The 22,085-nt window shown below is 44.3% G+C and overlaps 1 protein-coding gene across 1 annotated transcript in view; it reads right to left on the reverse strand.

Annotated features, from left to right (window-relative positions):
- Nucleotides 1-489: 489 nt before the first annotated feature.
- The window catches only part of fam171a2a (family with sequence similarity 171 member A2a), a 34,386-nt gene continuing 12,790 nt past the window's right edge, over nucleotides 490-22,085 (reverse strand). The window contains exons 3-8 of the mRNA XM_036553346.1: nucleotides 21,079-21,171; nucleotides 13,038-13,196; nucleotides 12,222-12,401; nucleotides 6,794-6,907; nucleotides 5,780-5,906; nucleotides 490-4,709 (exon numbers count right to left, since the gene is read on the reverse strand). Of these exons, the coding sequence (XP_036409239.1) occupies nucleotides 3,263-4,709; nucleotides 5,780-5,906; nucleotides 6,794-6,907; nucleotides 12,222-12,401; nucleotides 13,038-13,196; nucleotides 21,079-21,171 (2,120 nt within the window). The 3' untranslated portion in view covers nucleotides 490-3,262. The remainder of the gene's footprint in view (nucleotides 4,710-5,779; nucleotides 5,907-6,793; nucleotides 6,908-12,221; nucleotides 12,402-13,037; nucleotides 13,197-21,078; nucleotides 21,172-22,085) is intronic.

Below are 22,085 nucleotides of genomic sequence, written 5' to 3' on the forward strand. Positions count from 1 at the left end.
ATATGGACAAAAGTATTTGGCCACACCTGTTTTTCAGGGTTTGGGCTAGGCCCCTTATCTCCAGTGAAGAGCAATCTTAACGCTTCAGCATACCAAGACATTTTGGACAATGCTATGCTTCCAACTTTGTGGCAACAGTGTGCCAACATGACTGTGCCCCAGTGCACAAAGCAAGGACTATAAAGACATGGTTTGATGAGTTCGGTGTGGAAGAACTTGACTGGCCCACACAGAGCCCTGACCTCAACCCCATCGAGCACCTTTGGGATGAACTGGAACGGAGAGATTGCGAGCCAGGCCTTCTCGTCCAACATCAGTGCCTGACCTCATAAATGCTCTACAGAATGAATGGGCACAAATTCCCACAGAAACACTCCAAAATCTTGTGGAAAGCCTTCCAAGAAGAGTGGAAGCTGTTATAGCTGCAAATGGGGGACCAACTCCATATTAAAGTACATGTATTTGAATACAATGTCATTACAGTCCCTGTTGGTGTAATGGTCAGGCGTCCAAATACTTTTGTCCATATAGTGTATGTGTGTACGTGTATAAATGTAATCTTCATTACCTTTGTATGCCTCTGGGGAAAGACAGTGCTAATAGTTGGCATTGTTTGGCACATGAACTCATACACAGGGCCACGGGGGCTCTCTCTGTGTGATGTCATGAAGTCAAATTGCTTTTATCTCTCCATCTGAAGGACCTAGGTTTGGTTGTACTTATAAAGCATCTTTTATCACATGCAAAGAGAATGGTCATCCATGCTGCCCAAAGTAGCTATGGAAAAGAAGGCACTTGAGGGTTAGTGTGGTGCAGTCCCTGTGGGGCTATGGAACACTTGCACACAGCTCCAACATTCTTTTGCATGCTGTAAACAGAATGAGCTGAACCTTTCATTGGCACATGGAGGGACGCCCAGAATTCCCAATTTATTCACAATTGTGGCTCTTATTCTGTCCCTAGTCAATACAGCAATCTCTCAATTTCCTCAATTTTGAGAGGGAAAAAGTCTGAACAAGAGGGTGACTTGATTCATTTTGTTTAGTGGTGATGCTTTCCTCTCATTAATTGAAATAATGAACTTAGATGACACGTGAGTAGTTGCTACATGTTAATGGTGAATAAATACAGCTCCATTCATTTCATGTATTTTACAAAGTTTCTTGAGAATATCACTGAGAATCAGCATTATTACAACTTGGTCAATGATAGTGTCTTTTGCTGACAAGGGCATTATAGGGCCAGTAAGGTTTTAAGGTGAAAAATGCATTTAGATATTTGATACTCAAGAGAAAGAATATGTACACCTGAACCAATGGTAGCAAGTGGTATACAAGTGTAAATACATAACACAGTTGACACGCATCTGTAGCTCTTTGCACTAAGTTTCCAGTATTCCAGTACAAGTGCATATCAGTAATTCCCTTGGCTTTATTAACACCAGTCATTGGCCCTTTGCCTGAATCACATTTTAAAGAAGTAATCATTGATATTAGGAAACTGGGAAATAATTAAATATTGATGAGGCCATAGTCGCATACATCAGATGTCAACACCTCAAGGTCAAGTTTATTCAGTTTTATTTCTGGATGACAATGAAGAAGATTCAACAAGGGTTTCCCCATGTTACTTTGATAGCTGCTGGTGTCTGTGAATTTCCTAGGTTCCACACTCTGAAATTTAGTCAAGGTTCCACAGACATCAGTTCAAATTGTACAATTAGGCTCACTTGGCAAATATGCTCAAGAGGGCACACCTCATCTTAATTGAAAGTGTCCGTATGATTATCACCATCTTTATTACTAAATGTGCTGCTTAAATGTTTATCAGATGCACTGAATTCAAAGACACAACTAAGCCTGTCAATGGAGGAGCAGACGTTCACACACAGATATTTGACACCCTGTTTAGTAAGGTCCATTTGTCGTTACAAGTGATAACTATTCAGATCAGACATCCAATTAGAATCCACATACCACCACTTCATATTCTGAAGAAAACACGCTGTGCTTTGAATTCATACAATATAAATGATCTTATGTACCGACCCTGTTAAACAGACTAAGTACCTTTACACTGTACATGTGGCCCTTTTTTTTATACAGTTGTGGGGCATTATGGAAATGCAGGTATATTTTACAAATATAGCACTCATATATTTTGCTCTGTAAACATGATGATCATCAGGAAATATTCTGCAGACTTAGCAGAGATGATCCCATTGCTCCATCTATTACTGCTGAAATAGAAACTCACTCTCAAATGACTTACCGCAAACATTTACTTGCTTTTGCACAGCAGAAAGTTTAAAACATCAAGGAAAACAGAAGTGAAAACTGTCCAACGTTTCTCTGCAGAGTTTAAGAAATGAAAGCTTTCCCTTTCATCAACATCATTTGGACTGTGGGAAGCACTGTCCCATTAGTGGCTGAGGATCCAGAGGTCATCTGCAATCAGGACCAAAAATGGAGTCACAACACTAAAGTGCCATATTCCCAGGGAAAGTCTTCTGATCAGAACAATCCAGCATCGTTTTATGTTATCAAGCACTAGTGGTTTATCAAGCTAAACCACTCCCTACTCTTAGTTCCATAAAAATTCAGTTTAAAGAAGGCCTTCTCCATGAAACTATAACTAAAAAAAGGATTATCCAGATAACTACAGCTTCAGCCTTCCACTGATCTGTGCATCCTACCTGTTATAGGCCAGTTTTCCACAGGAATAAAGTGGTTCTGTTAGGCCAGCTCATTGCTCCCCCAGGAGCTCTTAGGACCGAAAGGACTTCAGAAGTGAAAAAAGAGATAAACATTTTCACTACTCGTGGCAACAATTCAAAAGGAAAAGAAATGGCCCACAATTCAAAACCAAATCTCCGCAGGGCTGCTGGTCTCTGGTCAGTTTCCACTCAACTTGTGTCTATTCGTACATGAGGAGAGTGATCTTCACTCTCTGAGCAACATCTAAGAGGGGTTGAACATGTTCACATGCTGGGACGGTGACTACAGAAACAGTAATCCACGCCTGCTCAAAGACATCCAAGGATTGTGTTGTCAATGGGGAGGATAGCTATTAACAGAGGCTTCATGGGACTTGGTCTTCACATGGTGCAGCTGTGCTTTTCTCTAGTTTCCTTTGTTGACTTGAATCTTCATCCAGGCCACTTCCTGGGAAGGACTGTAACAACACCATTGAAGGAGACAGGATCAGGATTCTTATGAGGGTGGACCTTGTCTTTTCAAATGGGACAAGTTTCTTGGGGACCCTACTTGACGTTGAAGACCATGAGTGGCCTCTCCTCGCGCTTCTGCCAGGGACTCTTCTTGTTCTCGCCCTCATCGTCCTTGTCGTCCAGGTCGTTTTCGTCCTCGGGGCTGGTGGCAGAGTCCCGCCGCGTCTCGCTGTTGCTGCTGCGGGAGCTGTTGACCCGGCTGCGGCCCCGGCGGGGGAAGGTGGCCCCCCGTGGCTCCTGGCCCTCGTCCAGCAGCGGAGTAAGGGAGTTGTCCTCTGGTGAACACATGGCTGCTCGGCTTTCGCTGCTGCCAGGCTCTGCATCATCCAGGCAGGGGAGCTTGGAGTAGGCCTTGCCGGCATGACCCTTGCGCTCGCTGCTGCCACGCTCGTCCTTAGCCTTCCGGTGCGCCGGCCTGCTTTCGCGGACATCTGCCCTGGGGATTGAACCACCGGTCTCGCTGGTGCTCCCGCGCTCGTTGCCCAGTTCAATGTAGGAGTGCCTCACGAGCGAGTTGGAACGGCCGTCCAGAGAGACGAACCAGGCGCGAGGGTGTGGTTTCACCCCCAGCTCTAGAAGCTTCTTCTCTGTCAGCGCTTGCAACTCCCCATTCACCTGGGCCATCGTGGTGTCGTCGAAGAGCACAGGGATGCGGACAGGGCCTGAGGAGGGGTGCGGGGCCCAGCCACCACCCTCTGAGTCCTCACCCTGATGGCCAGCTTGCTGCTGCTGCTGATGGCTCTGTTGCTGCTGTTGTTGCGGAGTACGCTGGCGGGGCAGGGTCAAGCTCACCTGGATACCTTCCATGTCCTGCTGCTGCTGCTGCTGCTGCTCCAAGGCCTTTTCCATGGCTGAGAAGTCAGACGACAGCCGCATATAGTGCGCCGGTATGACCAGCGTGGGCACCATGCTGTGGTACATGCTCTCCTTCATCTGCTCCATGGAGCTGCAGAAGATGAGCTGGCCGGGCTGGGTGTTCAGGGTGGTGGGCCGGGCCATGTGGTCTGCTGCCTGCGATGCAGAGTACTCAGGGGGCCTGCCGTCCTGGCTGCGGTCCTGGTAGTGGCTTCCGAAGGGTGGCGGAGTCGGGGAATCTGAGGAGTAGCCCTGGTTGTCGTTGGCGTTGTGCCGGCGGCCATCGCTGCCTTTGTCCATATTGCCGGTGTCGGTGGAGCGGGTCACCTTCATGGGAAAGCTTTCTCCTCGCCGGGTGTATGTGTCCGTGTTGACCTTGCCGTGCCGCAGCTTGTGGGCGGGGACGTGTCTGAAGATGTCCTCCCGAGAGCTCTGGAAGTCCCGGGAGATGGGAGGGTCTGACTTGACGGCGTCCATGTCGGCATTGGAGGTGCCCGACTCGATATGACCACCGCTGATGAGGTTGAGGTGGGAGGTGGAGGTTCCCTGGTCTCGTTTGGAGCTGTCTAACGTGGAGGAGATGTGCATTTTACGGTGCTGCTGGCGGGGCTTCAGACACCTCCGCCTGAGAAACAAGTAAGATGGGAATCAAATACAGTTTAGAGGCTGACCAACTGACCAACACATACACAACACTACAGTTTCATTCAGTCTCACACGTATTTACATACAGTGAAATATATAAAACTCTGAGCCAGTTTCACAATATAGCTCGAAGTAAAACATTTATTAATGAATAAATTTTAGGCAGTGTTATCTTTTCTGTCCACTGGCAATGTTTCCATGGTTGTATTATGCCTTCAGGTCATTCCTATTGCTTGATATAAGATCATATGAATATTTATAACAAAAGGGTGCACTAGACTTGAAGGCAGTTTTCAGAGGATGACTGTGCATGTATTTAGCCTTTTAGACTAAACATTTTTTACTTTGCAGAACAATTTTCTCATTGGTGATTAAGCATGCAATTCGTTTGTTAGCATATGCCTCCGCGGACATATTTCTTCAGCTAGTCAAATGAACTAACTAGATGCGTTGCTAGTTTTTGGATACACCTGGACATTTCCACCCAGTAACTCTAGCAAATGTATGCAAATGAAACTCAGATGAACATTATGTTACTGCATTACAAACATGTGTTTCACAACCATGTTTTTTATTGTGACTTCTTCTGAGTAATGAAGGAGTATAATACTTACTATATTATAATTATATTTAAAAATTTGAAGTAAATCTGAAGTAAACGGATTATTAAACCTTCTGACATTTCACTTGAAACAGTATCTCTCACTCTGGCTCAATACCTCAAGACATTTTGGGAATGCATTGAGATACTTATTGCCACAAACAGCACACACATAAAGGTCAATGGCATAGTTACAACCCCCTTTGTGTAGATGTTATGGATGCTTGGTGTCAAATTGCATTTCATATAGGATCAACAAAGTTCAGGAACATTAGTCAATTGTTAAATTACCTTACAGAAATGTGGGTTCAAATACTGGCTCACTAGTTTCAAAATCCTTAATCATTTTCTAAACAAAAGCAGAAGTAGGATCCTATTTACACATACTGCTAGGTCCATAAATTTAGTATGCCTGACAGATTTTAGCCTCATCCTTATTGCTGTTGTACCTGCAGTAATAGAGCAACAGGCAGAGCAGGATAAGCACCAGCAGGGCCATGGAGCCTAGAATGGTGAGCAGGAAGATGGTGTGGTAGGTAGTGATGTCCCGCAGTCCTGTGGGGTTCAGGCCCATGCCTGAAAAACAAAGGAACTTTGAGACAACTGAGTCGCCACTGAAAGGCTATAACCTTACCTCTAAAAATGTGTTCACGCATCAGGGAGAGAACTGAGGTGCGTTCAAATTAGCAAACCAAGGCAAACATTTGTGAACATTTTCAAACAGTTTTGAGTTTTTCTTGAGTTCACCCCGAACGGTCTGAGGAGGTAGTTCTCGGCGAACAGACATGGACGCTGGACTAAGGGAGATGTGTGCCCAGATGGGAGTTATCCCAGAAAATATATGTAACTGTTCGATTTTATTTCATCTTCTTACAATAATTCAAGTGGTCAACTTGTCTAACTGTCAGTTACGTTGATACTTTTTCTGAAGGCCTCTTTTTTGTATGCTATTGTTATCAATCCTTAGCGTTAGCTAAGCGATTGCTCTCTGTGGTTGTTAGTTTAGGCTAACTCGCATACATCATATACAGCTAAAGCGTTATGTATTTAAATTTTGACACGATACCTTGGTTGTTATTAATAGCCTAGACTAGAGGATTCATGATGACGAAGTATGCTTATCTAAAAACCGTTCAAATTTAAAAGTTGAAAGAAAACCCGTTTGCCTGGAAGGTTTGCCTCAGTTTGCCAAATTTGAACGCACCTCTGGCAACTATGAATGTAACACAGCCAACAACTAAGCATAAATACACATTACCGTGACATGCATGTGCAAACTAAAGAAATATTTTAGTTAATTGTATTATTCAATTTTGTCTGAGGGATTTTGATCAAGGGTCCAGTTAAAAAAATGTAATGGGATGTCTGTATGACATGAGAGAAATACCCAGGACTGCAATGACAACCTCAAGCCATAGCAGTGATTTTTCAGTGATAGCCGGTGTGTGATAGAGAGTAGCTACCTGTTGCTGAAGGGAACGCTGCCACCCAGTAACCCAACTGGGAGGCCACGAAACTCCAGGTCATCTGTGTTCCCTCCTTCTTAATGTACCCAGTCCCATTCCTGACCCAGAGACCTGTGAGAAGAAAGACTACTGTTAATCAATATGCACACAACAGGAACCCAATAAGGGAAAGAAAATTACAAGATCTCTCTAAATTCCTGAATGTCTGCTCAGCATACCCTTTGATTACATATGTTTTAAAGGCATTTTTGAGGTTTTCTGTCCCATTAGTTAAAATGTATACCACAAAGCCTAAAAGTATATACATTTTATGCAAATATAATCAAATTTCAGTGTACAAATATGAAGTATGTGACTTTCAATGACATATAAGAACATACCAAAATAAATTTAATTCAAGAAAATGAATTCCTGAACCACAATAAAGAGCGGGCTATTTTCCATTTTTTCCAATACCCAACATGCCCTGGGGAAAGGGGTGAAAGCTGTGGCTTGATGTGTCCCGACAGGCGAACCTGATAAATGCTTTATCCCAGCATCCCCTTCTCTCACCCCCTCCTTTTTTTTTCCTTCATCATTTCCCCCCGATGGATCTCTCCAGGGAACATCATCACATGACCTGGGTTCCATCTTCCATCTCAAAGCACACACAGCCTCCAAGTGCCACGATTGGAACGCAGTATAAAAACAGCAGTGTCCATCTTCACACACACAGGCCTTTAGCAGCTCTAAATTACAACCTGGCTGCCTCAAAAATGTGGACCTGAAATGTGAAAGGATTTGCTTTTGGTATCTTTCTTTATTTGGCTGGTGCAGTAAAGATGTTTCTGCATTTTTATGCATGTGTCAAGTGTTAATTAAACCAATCCAGGATTACAACCTACAACCTTTGTGTTCAGACTGTTCCCCAAACTGCTGGTCCTAGTGTTCATTTAATCCACACACCACTTCTGTTTGTTGAGAGGCGAGACTAATAACTAACAAACCAAAATTCTTCCATAAGCTAATTTATAAAGTTACTGCTTTCATCAAACAGAAGCTGCTGTCCCAAACTGGACATGAATCCCATCTGTGAGCCATTTGTAATGTAGCTTCCAGGTACAAACAGAGAGGGGCCACTCTTAACAATCGAGGCAGGAAGCAGCATGTAATTCTGCCTCGATTATAAGTGTGTGTATAAGTATAAACAGGCTGTTTATTGATTTATGTGAGTGAAAAGCCTGTGGGCTTTGAATGTGTATCTCTCCAGGGGTCTACTAGGAAACAACATTACATTACATTATTATTGGGATTTAGCAGATACTCTTATCCAGAGCGACTTACATAGGTTACAGTTCTTACATCTTATCCATTTGTACAGCTGGGCAATTACTGAGGCAAGTCTGGGTTAAGTACCTGGCCCAAGAGTAAAACAGCAGTGGCCCAGTGGGGAATCAAACCAGAAACCTTTCAGTTACGAGCCCTACTCCTTACCACTACGCTACACTACTGCCCCATGAAATGAGTTTAATGACAAGACCCTCACTATTACTCATGGCAAAGAATTCTGAGAGGGGCAGGACAGCCCCCTAGATAACAACTCCCAAGGGCATCGATGCTGTAATTCAATTTCAAGATGAATAAATGAAATTCATCCAAACGCCCCCAGCTGTTTTACTCCCTCCTGAGATAATATGGTAATTAGTTTTCTGTCTAGACCACCATCACGGAGTTGCAGTATTCAAAGACTAATTTTGGAGGTGCTGATCACATTTTTAACTGGTCATTTTTTCTCTTACACATAACGGCTCAGTACTATCAACCTCCCAAGCCACCTGCTCTGGCCAGAAAAAAAGTCCCACAGTGCAATGCTTGCTCAAGCAGCATCCATGTTTCCAGACATTAACATAGAGCATGTGGAAACGACAGTAAGAACACAGAAGAAAAAGGAATAATCTCCCTTGCTGAGTTGTAATTAACCTGATGATGCTAACAGCCAAAAAGCAAGATGTTCTAGCATGATCCCAGTCAAATATATGACTGTGAGAGCTGGTCAGAGGTTGTTATGGGAAAAGCCAGAAAGGCAGCTGGATGTTTCAGTCTAGTGAGTGAAGGTTTGGGTTGTGGAGCTTTTTTCTTCCAGTGCAGAACTTGTGCCACAGTAGAATTCATCTTAGTTTACAACTGTCACAATCCAGAACAGACAGCATCAGCATATCCACACAATTATACATCCAGAAACATGCTGCCATTTTCACTAAGGCAGTCCCTGAACCTGGCTGTATGACAGCAGATCCATTAGTCATGCCTGGCAGATTTGCTCCCCATTGGGTTACAGCCATGAATAGTCAATCTCACATCAAAAATTTGCGCTATGCCTGAACCAGAAACAATTTCATTAGTGATCTCTTTCACACCCAATGCTGTAATCAGGAAATAAATCCTGATGGGATTACAGGGTATCTGGTTACATTTCTCTGTCTCTCCAATCCCCACAGCCCTTCAAAGCCTGAGACTCAAAGACTTTTTGTATGTGCACTGCAGATCAATAACAGAACAAGCTGGGCACTGCATAGGTTCAATTTTCAGACCTCAAGAGGGCACTCTACCAATGACTGAGCAAAAGGGAGGGAGCAGGGGCCTGCAGGCTTTGACTAATTCTATGGGGCCCTCTTTGTGAGCAGTCTGTCTCCATAACAATCAAGCTTCAGAGCGCTCTTCTGACACGCCTGAGTGTGGAATAACAATAGAGGTTTTGATTTATCATCCTGAGGTTTTTGGAACGCGAGGCAAAAGTGTTCCTTCCTTTTAAACTCCCAGGGGAGTGGGACAAAGAGGCCGACACACAGACATGACACCAGTGACTCCTTTGGGAAGGGCTTCTGTTGTTAGGGGCTGGCTTTATTTTAACGGCCGGTGAACTCTTCACCTTCAGGCACACTCCACCACTCTCACAATAACACAAACACCTCGCCAATGCCACACTGGGTGTCTCCTGTGGCTGCTGTTGTCATGTAAGGAAGCTCCCGTACCACCAGTGCAGAGCTGCTAATTCTGGCCACCCACACACACTGATTATCACAAGTCCATCTCAAACAGCCAATGGAAGATAGAACCTCTTGGCCCCAGGACCTAATCCTGATTGGCAGCTGGCTGCTTGGCAATTAAACAGCACAAATGACCCAATTGTCTGAGCCTTCATAGGGAGGCTGGCTCTAGTAGGATCCACTGATTTAACTACAGTGTTTCATTTATTTGATTAGAAAAAAAGTAGCTGTCAGGGGTTCCTAGTTCCTCTCCAAATAATAAAAAGTTAGTAAATTTAGTACCTTGAAAACAGGTTTAAAATGAGCTTTGCAAAAGCCATTTTGAAAGGCTTTGCGTGAGTGCACATCATCTGGTGTGTGCATCAGTACGTATATCCCATGTAAATATGACAGCCATGTGCGTGCATTGTGCTCTATTGACCACTAGCAGGGAAATTCCCCTGTGACTGTGACGCTCCTTCATTTCACACAGGCAGGCTAGCGTTCTGCTGTCACACTGCAAACCCCCCTGTGTGCAGTCATCATTGTTAATGGCAGTGCGGATTTCCTGTGAGGATCCGCTCCGCTTCACCGTGCGAGGCTGCGCTGGATGTTTCACTCACCCTCAGTCTGCAGTTCCTCCTGCATGATCACATACTGAGTCTTGTCTACCTGAGGTCAAGGGTCTTTCATGGCATTGCATAACATTCTTGGCATTTGGCAGATGCTCTTATCCAGGATGACTTACATAGATTACAATTTCAAGCCAGTTACCCATTGATACAGCTGGATATTTACTGAGGCAATTCTGGGTTAAGTACCTTGCCCAAGGGTACAATGGCATTGCCCCAGCGTGGAATCAAACTGGCAACCTTTCTTATGGTCCTTTGAAATTCCCTCTTCTATCTCATCAGACAACTATAGTAAGCACACTCTAGTTCTCTAATACACTCGAACAGTTCCTCTCAGCCCACAAGTGTACATTTAGTGATGATAATTTTGAGCTTGGTATCTTCAAATAGCCAAAGCTGTGGTTGATCAGCTGTTGCACTGCTGATGTCACAGTAAGGAAACAAATGTGGGACAGTCTGCAACTATCTGAACCAATTTAGATAGCGGATCCCAGCCCCCCCAGACCCCCCCTCCCCAAACATCACACCCTGCCCTTGTTACTCTGTCCACTCTCCTTCACACCCTCAATAGCTTCCTGAATGTCCATTCTCCCAATCTCCCAAAGTTACCTTTGCAACAAGAGGATAGCCAAAGGGACTTGGAGATAAGAGGCATTTATCCCACACTACCTTCCTTGGCATCAGATGCTAGCATCAAAACACTTTCCTATTAAAGGCTGTTGTTGTTGTAGGTTGTGCTTCTGTGATTTATTTCCTGGTTTAAACTGAACATATATCCAGCAGAACCCAGGATTAAGCAAAGCAGCAGTAACCTCTGTAAGAGGTTATTCTCTAAATCAGTGCATCATTAACATCAGACCCTGAGCATTTATTGGAGTCGTTGAAAGCTTAATTACATCCTCTTCAGCTGCACTGTTGAGCCTTCACAGTTGTCTGGTGGTTCCTATCAAAGTGCTTTACAAAAACCTTAATTATCTGAAGCAAAAATGTTTAGGGTGCAGCTCTGGAAAAACGCACTTTACTGCAATTTTATGTGCCCCTGTGTATGGAGACAATATTCACTGTCATGGGATGTGTACCTCGATCCTGCTACTGCATGGGGGGTGGAGGTCAAATGAAATGTTAATGGCATGGCAGAAGCACCCGACTGAATTTCCTACAGGCATCCTTTTATATGAACTGATGAGGAGATGAAAGCAACATTAAACTGTCTTTCAGGGCAGCCACTCGAAAGCATGAAAGCATGTGCGCTGTTGCATAAAAGGGTTTTCCACAACGTCAATCGTGCTCCAGGCTCTACACTCCACGCTCATTCCGATTAACCCCTCAGAGCCAGATCTGTCCTGGAAAAGCTGATGGAAATATCCCTAATTTACTGCACGTGCCATGAATACTCTTTCAAGGGAGCTAATGGGGCGTTCCATTCTGTGGTTCCACTTATTTCAAAAAAAATTTGAAACCCTACTTTGCAATCACAGATTAATCACACTTGACTTACCACTATGTCTATCGCACCTAGTCAGGAGTGTTAACTGCTCAGACACACATGCCTGCGATGCTGATGGCTGTGTTTCAAGCTACAGTTCACACATGCAACTACAGGAGCGGGCGCTGTTTGGAGGAGTGACACATCCCTCACTGATGACTCAATAGCTACCACTGTTTTGGGTATAAGATTCAGGCCCAGCCTGCACATGGGCTTCAGCCTTTGCCAGCTCAGGGCCCCTGGGAGTTGGTGCGATTGAATGCACTGTAAGTCAGTGTCTGAGGAGGTTGGGCACCTCTCACCTGTTTTGGCCTCGAACCTCCAGACGGGGACGCTGGTGGCAGTCCTCACGGGGGTGTCGGAGGGCAGGGGGACGGAGAGGTACACGGGGTCTGACACCTGGATGGTGGTCCCATTGTGGCTGAAGAGGTGAGCGCTGACCGCGGCCACTGCTGTCAGCTCCACCCAGCTGCCATAGCCTCCTAAACATGGTGGGACGACAGGCGTCACTGAAACTGCGGTCAACAGCAGATCACGTGAGATTAAATAAAACTCACATCAACATCATCAAATAAGAAGCCTCCTCATTTTGTGTGGATTAAAGTAGGTCAGTGGCTGGGGGACAGAGAACAGATAAACACAGACAAACACACCAGGGTGTGGGATGAGATCATTCATTAAGCTTAGTCCAGAACTGAGCCATATTTTTGGCTTGCATTGGCTTGTGGGATAGTCATGATATGATAACAACAACAGTAATTAACACACAAGTGGCTTCACAGTCATGTGCAGATTTTACCACAAGTCAGGGCAACACAGGGTACAGACAGGTGCCTCTCTGTCTTTCATGCTAACATGTCAATATAAGGATTTTATATGGCACTGTTCTCCAGTTGAGCACATACCATGCAGTGGTGCTGGTGTAAACAGGCTAATTAAATATCAGGGTGAGGTCCCTGGATTAATGAGCCTGCTAAATACTTGAAGATTCTCCAATATAGAGAATGCCCTGACCACGATATCAGGAGTCCATGAGCAGAAGACAATATTCCAAGTGATATAATGGTATGGCTGGCATGAGAACAGGCACAGGGTAAACAAGACTCTCCCTCTCTCACCAGTTCCATTGCTCTCCTGGCCCAGTGGGTACGGGAAGCCCCCAATCTCGTACTGGCTCTTGGCGGCGGTCAGCACGGCTGACAGCTCGGCATAGGAGGAGTTGAGCAGTGGGCCCACGGCCTTCCTCTGGAACTGCACCCATGGCTGGTTCCTGGACCCTGCAAGTTAAGAGAACCTGATTGAGACCATCGCCCAAAGGAGACACCTGTCACAAACTGCGCTGTCATGGTTTGTGCAGACTGTAAAACATATTGAACTGAGGCAAGTAAGTAAATAAGTAAGTAAGTAAGTGAGTAAGTAGTAAGTAAGTAAATAAATAAACCATGTAGCCAATTAAAGGTAGGATATATGGCACATATTTACAACTGGTGAGACATTAAGGGGATAAAACTGTTATTTCACAACAGTCTTCCTGCCATCCCAGTAAGAGCAAAATGTGCAAGGGTGCTTTGCAATGGTGGAACTGGAAGTTGGGAAACTACAACCATGTCACTGTGCTATGCAGTAACTTGGATCCCCTCCATTTGGCATAGCTTTTAATGGGAAAGACAGGGCCTAAAAATACATCCATCCTAGTCTTCCTGCAGGTTGTCCTGTCTGATTATCATTAAGTGAGTGCATGTTTGATTTACACAGACAGCGCAGCTTCTGCGTCTGGGCCAAGAGCAAACTGCAGGCGCAGTGTATCATTCCACTTTCTAAAATAATCTCTCAGTATCTCTCTCCTCATCTCTCTATCTCTATCTTTTTCTCTATGGATGAAGTATTACTGCAAAGCAGAAAGGCTTCAGAAATGAAAGAGGAGGGCAGCTTGCTGGGAAAATTGCTTAAACAGGCGAAAATCTCATTAACATCTCTGAGCCGAAGACACGGACAACTGCCACACTGCACCACCTGAACTTGGGCATGACGATTCAGTTAGGATTTTCTTTACATTCATTATAATATAAGCTCACTTAGCTTAAAAGGAATGGAACGACCATTGTGTAAGAATATGGCCCAGCTAGCAGTTTCAGTTACTTGGCGATGTTTATGTTGCTGTTAGTGCAGCCGGCGAAAAAATGCTGAGTGCGTGCAAGTCACTTCAGGTCACTTAGGTCTAATTTCTCCCAGCTGCACCGCCTTTCCAAGGATGTCTTCAGTAAATTTTTCAAGGGGTGGGAAGCCAGTTCAGTCCTGAATAGTGCCAGTTCTTTGGGATTGTGAAGGATTACCCCACATCTGGGTTGATCCTCAATAAACCTGTCAGCGAAGTGCCGATTACCCCCTAATCAAAGCGATTTGATTGGTTTTGGCGCGCTTCACCAGGCCCTGCTAGTGCAGTTCTTGCTTGGAGCTGTGTATGTGGCGGCAGCACAGAGACTGTGTGCATTCCAAGGACTGTCAGCTGCCTGCAACAGGGTTGGGATACACCCAGAGAAAAAAACAGCTGAACCTCACTCTGCTTCACAGCCACTGTTCACAGTTAGTGCTTTCAGTCTTTCCTTTAATGACACACCTCCCTTTTTACTGTAGTGGTGGGCTCTGTTGTGGTCAGTGCCCCCTAACTCTTACCAACACTGAAAATTTACAAGTAATGTTACAGCTTGGTAGTCATTCAAAATAACAAAATGCTGGAAAGAAGGCTGCCAAATCCATTCCTGTCCCTCACACGTCTCCTCCCCAGCCAGGAGACCAAAAACAAGAGGCCAACGAGTTTGATATTCGACACAAGCTCTTTCCTTTCCTTCGGACTCCTCCTCCCTAATGCACCCCTGTTCAACTGCTCACAGCAGCCTAAGATAGCGATGCTTTATGGAGCTGAGCCACCCAGCCTGGAAACAGCCCATGAGGGAGACGTGATCTGGGTCAGACCCAGGGGTGCTGAGGGCTTTCTTCCCATGAGCGCTCCTGAACAGTGCTCATCTGTCCACACTTCGGGCGTCCTGGAGCCCGGACCCGTGCCAGTGCGAGGAAGAGCTGGCAAGGCTGTGGAGGCCAAGGACACACAATGGGTGCCAGACTGGCCAGTCCACTCAGTGACAGCGGAGTGCCAGGCCCACAGGAAGTAAGCCACTCAGAGTGAGAGGCTGGGAGAAAAGAAAGAACGGCATGCCTCATCCATCTCCTAAATGCTCGGCTATTTGCTGATTTAGGGGGACATCCACCCTGAGAGGTTAAAAACTACTGATTTTAAGGCCTGCTAGGGTCCGAGACAGAATGTATTCAAATGACCTAGTTTGAAGAAAAAAAAAAAAAAACAGTGACTACGCTCTTGCTCTTGTTAAATAACTTTTTTTTTTTTTTTTTTTAACAATTCCTACATTCTGAGCAGTTTCATGCTTTTTGCCATGAGGGTTCCCCAGTCAGAAATGTTAGAGGGGGTTGGCCAAAAGTGAAAGGGAAATTCAACACTGTCAATTACCAGGACAGGCAGTGTGCAATGCCATATGTTTCAGGGGCCTTCAGTGGTCCAGTCACTCCAAGCACTAGAATTCCAAGCTCACAGACTTGCATAGATTGCTTTTTGAATGATTCTTATCACGCTGGACACAATGTCTACCAGTAGTCCCAGGTCTCTTTCAATGAGAGCAATTCAGAGTCAATTCCAGCAATTCTCTCTCAGTCCCTCCCTCCCTCCCCATCCCTTATCTCTCAGTCAGGCAGCAGACATCACTTGAAGTACTGCCGATCCCTGATAATTACTCTGCGCTGCCGTGCAAATCGGTAAATAAAACGAGCGCCGCACACTCCTTCCCGCTGACAGCTTTGCTCTCCAGTGGGAATCAGCTCCTAGGCATGAGTATAAATATATGTGTAACCCTTATAAATACGTACCATGCAATCCATTCAGGCACGCACATATTTACTTAAAGTTACAGCTGTATTATTTATATTTTAGCTGTATTACTTACATTTTCTATATTCTTCTTTGCATATATTTTTCCCTTAAAATTTCTTTTGAGGATACCATACCAAACCATCCTTTGAGTCAGCATAATTAATTCTGTATATTAATTGCTCAAATAACACAATTAATGCTTCCATACCTAGGACAGCCGAAACCTTAAGCAATATTGTAAAATGACCCGTTTTTCCTATTGTTCAATTTGTGTTCCAGCCACACAATATTCCCTGATACACCATAGGTGAACAGATTTTTTGTACATTGATTTAATATCATTGAGCATTGAATGCCTGTCTCTTTTATCATAAATCATTGCTGAATGAACTTAAGGCTAATGTTATCTAGCTACTTAGCTATGGTAACTGCATAAAATAAGAGTTGTTATTGCATAAAATGGTTGCACTTTGCATTGTGCATAACAACACCCCCTAGCCATACCAATATTCATGATACACCCCAGGTCTTCGTGCCATAACCCTTTATAAGAGAGCTCAAGCACAGGCCAAGAATTGCGAATACTACAAGTAAAAATATATCAGATAGAAAAGTCATTTATGCTGAATTCTCAAAATGAAAAGAGATGCACAATGCCTCTTGCCAAAGGCCTCTGATCTGCTGTTGCACTAATATTCAATTCATGAAATGAAATACAAATAAGAGTGTAGGTGTATTTAGAGGGTGTTTTCTCCCTGTCTGTAATGGAGAGAGCTAATGACTGCCGTTGCTTTGGAATGGAGTCACTTATGTGCAGCTTCAAAGCACATACAATTAGCCTTTTACATTACAGGATACAAAGGTGATCTCCCAAGAAACAAAATGTTCCTTTGATACCTGAACTCACAGTTGTTTTTTTTTTTTATGCGGAAAATATATCCACCACCGAAGAACATGAGTGAAAGTCAGACAAAGAAAGCCAATGAAGCTTAATAAAATGGAGCAGGGAAGACATCTTGTTCTAATGCAGAAGTAAGACTGAAACCATCATGTGGGCATGCTAACCCAGGAGAGACCCACTTCCCCATCCACCTGCTCTCAAGTGGGCGGTCCTCACGTGGTGGAACTATTCAACTCTCTATGGTGCCCTGTGACAACACTTCCCTTTCTGTCACCATTGCCACGGCAACCGCTGCACCACAGCACACTGCTCTTGCAAATCAATTCCAGTCCAGCACTTTTTGTCCTCTCCTTCACCTCCGGTTTTCTTGCTTAGTGTCAGGCCCTGAGAGGCCAATCCGACCGCATAAAGACATGAGCATCACACGCTGCAGCCTCTCTGCTTCGGAGCACACTGCTGTGTTTCGCATGCAGGACTGAAGGCAAGCCTCCCCAGCCTTTTTTTTTTTTTTTTAAAGCTGCCAAGCAATATAATTATGTCACTTGAAGGCTAGTGTCAGACTGTGTAATTAGATCGCAGAGAGGAGTCTCATTACATCACTTTGTTTATTTGCTTAGCAGGCACTCTTATCCGAGGCTCTCCCATGACTTCCATTTTCACACACTGTGCATTTATACAGATGGGAGTTTAATGAAGTGGTGAAGGCATTCAGGTTTCAAACAAAGGTATGATGGCAGCACCCTACCTGGGAGCACCTCGACTGCTAATTATAAAGCCAGCTCCTAGCCGTTCCCTCACACTGAGAGATACAACACTGATCTCACACTGAGATCTGAGATACAGCATGGCAGTATTGTGATGTTTTTCTGTATGACAATTGTGTGGCCCATGCAAAACATATCAGAAACACACTATACTGTCAGTATATCAGTAACACTCCATACTGTCAGTAACGCACTACACTGTCAGGAATACAGCAACACTAACCCTGGGATAAATGTGTGCTGTTATAATGCAGTGAGCTTGCCATGTCTGCACTGCCCTTTGATGGCACAATGCTGGCTGTACCTCAGCTCCAACTGAGACAACTGCTCTTCCAACTGCTCTGGCCTGATGGTCACTGCCGTGCCTCAGATCCAGTAATCTCATGTACTGTGGATGGAGAACAATGGCCAGAACTTTAATGTCAGTAACCCTACACACCCCTGATATGGAAGGGCTTCTGCCTCGGAAATAGGAACACTTCTGGCTCCATCCCTAACGCAGAGAAGCTCTGTGGAATTTGGAATTTGGAATGGACTTTCACTCACAATCCCAGAAGGGGCAGGGGGAAATTGCTGCGGTTTAATGAAAACCACAACAAAATGCCGATTACGGAATCATGGAAGACGGTATCCAAACGTGCAGATGGGCCACGAAGGCCACTGGCACATTCCACTAGGCCTAGTCATACGGTCGCACTTAGTGGGGATTGAAGCCCCTTCAGATCAACGGAAGAGCAGACAGAGGAAGCTGGCTGCATGTCATTGGGGATAATCTGATTTGTGGGGCTTCAGAACACTGGTCCCATTGTGAGGGCTAATAGAAATCAATCAACACAAAACAATTAGACTGATAGGGCAATTGACTGGCCCATTGCACTGCTGTGCTCATACTCTGAGATCACTGAGGAGATAAGGTTACTGCTGGATCTTGTGTTTTACATTACATTACATTAACATTATTGTCAATTAAGTACTTACATACAGTAAATTACAATTTTATCCATTTATACAGCTAGACATTTACTGAGGCAACTGTAGGTTCAGTACCTTGCCCAAGGGTACAACAGCAGTGCCCTAGTGAAGAATTGAACCAGCAACCTTTTGGTTACAAGCCATCCTCCTTGCCACTACGCCACACCGCTTACCCCTTACAAGTTTCTGGGTGTTAAATTAAACGTTAAATTAAAACACAGAAATCACTACGAATATCATCCTTTCAAGTTTCAATCAAATTCAGCACCTTGGAAACCTTTTACAGGTTTCAGATTGTGCCACAGCGATAGTTTCCCACTAGGGGCTGTTTCATGAGATCACATGCATCTGATACTTTATTGGGCTCTCAGTGATTTGGAGTTGGCAAAAGTCCACCCCTCAAAATTTTTTCCACGCTTTGGTAGTGACATAAAGGTAGGATAGCAGAATTCACTAACAGCGTGGATATGAGGAATCCTTCATGTTTTACCCTTGGAGTAATGATTAGATTAATAATTCATCATCTGTTTGGCACCTTACTGCCATCTCAGGTACAAACCTCCCAATGCTCTGTAAGTCTCTGTGAAGCAGGGTACCTTCCAATTAAATGAATAATGATACCACTACCAGTACTCCTCCTCCCCATCCTCCTACTACTACTAACACCACCACCACCACTACTAGTACTACCACTACCACTACCACCACTACCACTACTACTATCACTACCACTACCACTACTACTAATAATAATAATATTGACACTGATAAAGATAATAATAATGACAATAATAATAATAAAAGGGGGGCAGGTCACACCAGTGCTGTGCCTGTGGAACATTCTGCTACACTCACACAAAAACCATTCAGGAAATGAGCACGGTGGTGCAACCTACAAATCACCCTGACTCAACCAAGCACCACCATCAATGCCATTTAGACCACTGAATTAGCATATACTAGCCTGTAAGAAATTCAATGTATCTTTATTTCAAAGAAACATGCAATGTGTGAATCTTAATTATTTAAGAAGAGATCTGTTCTATAGGGTATAAAACCCCTTGCAGTGGAACATCTCATTTCTGAGTGGATTATGAGATCATTCCGAAAAAAAAAAAAAAAAAAAAACTTATAAAAAATGTACTCCATAAATATAACAAATGAAAATGTGACATTTGACAGCAAAAACACTCTGTAAGCAAGCATTTTTAAACAAGGCAAACCTTATGATAACTTTTAGATGTCCTGGCAGACTTGGTGTCTTAAAATAGGAAAGCTTTGTTACCAGAGGGAAGTCAAAGCAAACAGTTCAGAAATTTAGTTAGATGCAAAGCACAAAGTGTACAGGACCATCTGGGAGATGTGGGTGCAAGTGGGTGGGATTCATTTCAGTAAAGAGTTGTTACTTTAGCCTTATCCATATCTATAGGGTTCTAGACGGTATTCTCAGACATACTGAAAGATATTTTTAGCATCATCAGCCACTAAGGTAAGCAATGACTTCAGTTACAGAACTTTTACAGCCTTTCTCCATGTTTTAGACAGCATTACTGAGCCTCCTCTATTAGGATGTAGCACACTGCTATAAAAAACAGGTCTGTAGCACAACGTGTCCTAGTGATTGATGTGTCCTACATCCTGTGGCACACATCATTTTCCAAGCCATTTGTGAAGAGGAAAAAATGCTGCCCAAAACTTCAAATACACCCCTTCATTTATGGAAAACAAACTTAGAAAATTACTTTCATATTCTGAAGCGTACCACAGAAACAATGGTACTGTTTCCATGTTCGGTTATTTCCAGTCATGATCCCCTATGCCAAGAATTTCTGCACCTAGGAAATATTCCACCTGTAGCTGGATTCAAAGATTAGTACTGCCAGTGATCTCAACACTACATTATCAGTGAAATGTAATCGCCATTTTAAATCTTAGTGATGCCTATTTAAAATGTAAAGGCCTACACAGTGTCTATATAAGATGTCGGTACTGAATGCATCTTGCTGGTTTAAAGGCAGAATGATGCGTGGCAGTGTGACTGTCGAAAGGCACTGAGCTCTGCATATGAAGACAAACAGCATGCAGTCACAGGAGGTGGATTACCAGGCTGTTCTATCTCAGACCTGGCTGTCCTCGTTTCTGGCCTCGCCAAAAAACGAACAGAGCCGTCCCTCTCTTCATTACATCATCACAGTGTCAGAGCACCAGCCCTCAGGCACCGGCCTTGTTTAAACCCTGACTATACTGGAATGCACTGAAACAGGTGAGGTACCACCAGGTAAAACCAGGCCAACAGGTCAAGCATAGAGTCCCTCTCTGCAGAGCCCATTGACAAAAGAAAGAAAATCACTGGGAGAAGCACTGATAAGCTCTCACTGTAGAAACTGTTTTGATGTCCTTGTTTCAGAATCCATAAGGTTGCAGCAAGCTCAAGCAAATGGATTATCAGTTATTTTCTTAGCTTCAGCTCACCGTTGAGAAGAGTAGTCTGATGTTTAGTCTGATCAGTTGTGAAGACAGTGATGCTTGACTGCAGTCTGTCTGATTTGTGAGAGAAGGCGAAGTGCAGAGCAGCCACTCACCTGGGGATCCTAGAAGCACCTGGACCACGTCTTCATAGAGGATGAGGGTGGCTGGTCTCTGGGGGAGGAGGTAGAGGCTGACTGAGGCGTACACTGAAAGAGAAGGATCGATGGCACTCATAAGCACCTCAACGTGCACACCTTAAAGGCTTGTTGAAGAGGTCACCTATCAGCGTGTGTTTGTTCAATGTGACACTGAGCAACCTGAATCCCAAAGCTCTTCTAGCCTAATTCCTGGTTTTTCTGTACTCCCAGTCGGGGAAGCCATTTTAAGCTGTGGCACTGGCAGCTAATGCTCCTCTAAAGTACACATCAGTATGCAGGGTGCTATTAATCTTGTTGTACCCTTTACTCTTCAGCAGCGGAGTGGAGAACTGCACCTCTGGGCTAAGTGTGAACGAGCGTGGGAAAAGGCTCTACAAACAGGAGGGGACAAAAACCTCTCAATCTTTTCATGCATTCAGAAAACTAACAAGGCATCTTTTTTAAGCCCATCATTATGGGCCCCTGCAAGCTCAGCAATGACTCAGGCTTTATATCATAACAACATGTGATATAATGAGAATGAATATGAAACAAATGCTCTTAGGATGACTGTGGCATTTGTCTTAAATGGTCAGCCTACCACAAAAATAAACCTTAAGTTAGACTTTAAATGTTACACAGCTAAATGTTCAAGCACCAAATATTCCACAGGCAGTAGCAAAACAAGCCCTGCAGATGCCAGAGGTGTTACAATGCGCGCTGGCCTGGACAGGCCGGTGCAATGTGCTCCATTTTGAATTCCCACCACTACCAGTGAGGACACTGAGTGGGAGATCCATGACTGTGCTTTCCAAGACCTTCAGCTGCTGCTGCTGGCAGATTCCTCTATCCCAAAACCCAAGCAGGTGTTCCCTTATTAGTTGTAATTAAGACAAGCACATTCAAACAATCAGTGCTTGGAAATGAGTGGTAGGGAACAGTGAGGTGGCAGCTCCAGCAAGCTATGCTCCTCTCATTAGGGA

The sequence above is a fragment of the Megalops cyprinoides genome, chromosome 19, assembly GCF_013368585.1.
Source record: "Megalops cyprinoides isolate fMegCyp1 chromosome 19, fMegCyp1.pri, whole genome shotgun sequence".
NCBI classification, from domain to species: Eukaryota; Metazoa; Chordata; class Actinopteri; order Elopiformes; family Megalopidae; genus Megalops; species Megalops cyprinoides.